Below are 3,904 nucleotides of genomic sequence, written 5' to 3'. Positions count from 1 at the left end.
TTAAATCAGATCGGTAAATATTTCACAGCCATTTTTGTCTTCAAGCAACTTTCCAAGAAGCTTCCTCCAACGTCTGGCTAATATTTTAAAGTAGTCAACAACCCTAGACGTGTCAATCATCTGATGAACAACAAATTGTTGCATTTTCGTGTTGTCCGTAGAAGACTAATGATTTGGAATGACATTTTACAAAATGATTTCTCCTGCAATGAAACATCACTTGCTACGTTCAAAAAAAATTTAAAATTGTTTTGTTAAGTTTAAATGACACAAAAATATTTAAAAAAAGAGATACAGTTTTACTTAATTCAAATTTCTCATTACTTTCTGTTTGACTTACGTTAATATGTATACACTTGGGTTCGGGTGGCCGTGCTAAATGAGCTAGCTCTCTATGAGTTTCAAAGCAGCCATCCTGGCTTCATTTTTTGGAGTAAATAAAAGATCGTATTGTACGTGTGTGTGTATGTACGCGTATGTATGTGTGGCGTGTGTGTGTGTGTGTGCATGTTTGTGTACGTGTATGTGCGCGTGAAGATAATTAATGCATACTTTCTTTCATCCAGACCAAAGAGAATGTGTTTAACAGTAAAAACAAAAATAAACAACAGCAACAGCAACGAATAACGACCACCACCAACAACAACAACTAACAGTTTAAAAAATATGAATGATTGTAATAAGAATTGAATTATCAGATATGTTCGTATCTGACAGCATCAAACACCATCAACATTATTCTTGTTAATAAAAAAATACAAACGAACGAACGAACAAGCAACAACATCTGAAATAAAAACCAAAACAAATAAAAGTTACAAAAATAATAATAACAACAACATACATAACAGCCAAAACAACAGCAACAATAATAATAACAAAAGCATGTTGTTTGTATGTAGTCTTTGAAGTTTCTCAGCAGTTTAGCTTGATGAACTAGACTAGCTTGCAAATTATTTTATAAACAAATGAATAAAAATAAATGAATATAATAATTTACTACTAAAACTCATATCCATCCAACTATCAAACACGTTGATATCATTAATATCATCGCTTTTTCGGTGTAGTGTAAATAAAGTGTAAACTGTTCGCATAAATGCAGCCCAGAATGAATTTGAAACAAGTAACGGAGCAACAAATGCAGTAGTAAGTAATCATAAGTAACCAGAGTCGGACCGACCAACCGGACGGTACCCGACAACGACCAGCAACAATTTGAACCAGCTAGCAACTAACCGACCGACCGACCCATGAGTGGACAAAAAGTGACTGACCGAGATCGATGGTGAGGTTGACGGTGGTGGGGTAGTTGATGTCCTTCATCATGGTGCTCGACTGCCACCAGGTCCTCTGGTCCACCATGTGCAGGTCAGTCAGATGGGAGGCCGGAAAGGAATCTGCGTAACAAACGGAGCAGGAAGCTGGTAGGTGCTGCTCCAGAGCGGTTCGTGGGCAGAAGGTCTCCGGGCCATTATCGCCGCACGTGTTTGTGGCTTCGACGTTTTTCAGGTAGGCAGCATTGACAAACGCAGAGCTGCACATCTGAGCGAACCCACTGTCGTTATAACATTTCACCGGTTCTTCTATTTTGTAGAAAGCTTCTTGAGAACTGCTACTGCTGCTGCTGCTGCTGCTGCTAGTGTACGAGTAACTGATTGAAGATGAAGATTCTCCGTAAGTTGAGGTGCGGTAGCCATTGTTGCGTGAAGTTCTTTGTTGCTTGATCCTGGCGGGAGTTGTCGATGGGAAGCAGTTGAGGAGGAATATTAGGATGGAAATGGCGGCTGTTGCTCTTGTGAGTCCTCGCAACTTCCTGTCCAACATTTTCGCTTCTACGTGGTGGTTTGCAGTTTTTTGTTTCTAGGATTTAATTGCGGTTAACGTTGTTGTTATTGTTGTTGATGTTGTTGTTGATGTTGATGATGTTGTTGATGTTGATGATGTTGTTGATCTTGTTGCTGTTTTTGTAATCTCTTTTGCTAATCCACTGTGTAAGAAATATTTTTATTGTCGTTTTAAAAAGTTACAAAAGTGAATTATCAAGTTGAATTTAACTTATTATTCATTAATTTAATTTTTAAAATTTTATCAAAATCGTTTCATAGCACGATAACAACGAAGGAATGCATGCGGATGCATGCGGATGCCTGCAAGCAGTTTCATTTATTTGTAGCAGATTAGAATAAATAACATTTCCAGAAAATTGAACAGCAAATTAATTTTACAACGATTCACAGTGCTGTTTGGAACCGTTTACAAATCAATTATCTTTTCCAGGCATTCGCTCCAGCCTTCAAATAAGCGGTAATGTTTATAAACAGTGAAATAGAAAAATGATTACGAAGTACAATTATGAAGAGCATTTATTACATATTTCACCGTTAAATGCCCGAGTGATTAAGATCAATGAATGAATGACATGCAGAAAATGTCTAACTTTATAACATAAATGCAACCCCGAAATTTGGGCGATAACAATTATAATTACAACGAAGTGTAAAGTTGATAATAATAATAATTATGATAATGATGAAGAAGACGACGACGATGATGAAGGGATGATGATGATGGCGATGAGGACGGTGATGAGGATGATGATTTGATGGAGAGGCAGCGCGAGGATGAAAATAATAATGTGATGATGCCAATGTCTACAGCAGCAACTCTCATGAAATGGAACATTTTAATGAAACTTTATAATAACGATTCGCGCATGCACGTAACTGTAAGACAACGTGAACGGAATATAAACATGCATAATGTAATTATATAAACATCACATCTATATTGGTACACATATGTTTATTGCACAGTTGTATTCTATTACATTGTTTGTAATAATTTCGTGGTTATAAATAGGGGATGTATGAATGTTTTGTACGAGGTATGAGAGCGTACATCCGACATACATACATACATACTCCTACATATTTGCTTAAGTGTATATATATGATTGTATATGTTTGTATCGTAAATATACGCGTTCGTATAAATATATTATTGAATGAAAATAATAAAGTGATGATACCAATGTTATATATATATATATATATATATATATATATATTTATATATACATATATAACAATAGTATTAATATTAATGACAAAAACATATAAACATTCATTCATCCAACCAATCTCCGTTCAGATGGGTTACATGAATTAGGAAATATTTTATTTAATGAAAATAGTAAATACATTTAGATTTACGCATATAATTATCTTACTTATATATATATATATATATATATATGTATGTATGTATATATATATATATAACAATAGTATTAATATTAATGACAAAAACAAATAAACATTCATTCATCCAACCAATCTCCGTTCAGATGGGTTACATGAATTAGGAAATATTTTATTTAATGAAAATAGTAAATACATTTAGATTTACGCATATAATTATCTTACTTATCTTATATATATATATTTATATATCTATATGTATATATATATATGTGTATATATATATGTTGGTAATAGACCATAATTTTTAAAATATTCTATAAATAAATTCTACCGAATGTTCAATTGAAAAAACGAACTACAAACATATTAACGCCAAACATTTGGTAGAATTTATAAAATATTGTATATATATATGTATATATATATATGTATATATATATATATATATATATATATATATATATATATCAAAAATTCAACACTACTTTCAACATTGTTCAACTTTTTTATATTTCTTTTTAATTTATTAATTTCAGAGAAATTAGACATTTTATTGTTTTTTAAAAATTTTTTATTAAATAAATTTGCAAATAGCTATTTCGAGTTATAAATAACTCATCTTCAGTGCATTATATATAAGGTATGTAAGATATTTGATATAAAGGAACAAGTAATTATTAATTTAAATAAATTATTAA

The 3,904-nt window shown here is 32.0% G+C and overlaps 1 protein-coding gene across 1 annotated transcript; it reads right to left on the bottom strand.

The window, feature by feature from the left end:
• HELRODRAFT_179489 (hypothetical protein) lies at positions 1-1,827 on the bottom strand (the record flags this gene model as incomplete). Its single annotated transcript, XM_009028319.1, has 3 exons — positions 1-120; positions 341-419; positions 1,244-1,827. The coding sequence occupies 3 exons, from the start codon at positions 1,825-1,827 to the stop codon at positions 1-3; spliced, it is 783 nt and encodes a 260-aa protein (XP_009026567.1).
• Positions 1,828-3,904: the final 2,077 nt, after the last annotated feature.

This window comes from Helobdella robusta (assembly GCF_000326865.2).
Source record: "Helobdella robusta unplaced genomic scaffold HELROscaffold_54, whole genome shotgun sequence".
In the NCBI taxonomy this organism is placed as follows: Eukaryota; Metazoa; Annelida; class Clitellata; order Rhynchobdellida; family Glossiphoniidae; genus Helobdella; species Helobdella robusta.
Note: the sequence above shows the minus strand (reverse complement) of the source record. Positions and strands in the feature narration are given on the sequence as shown.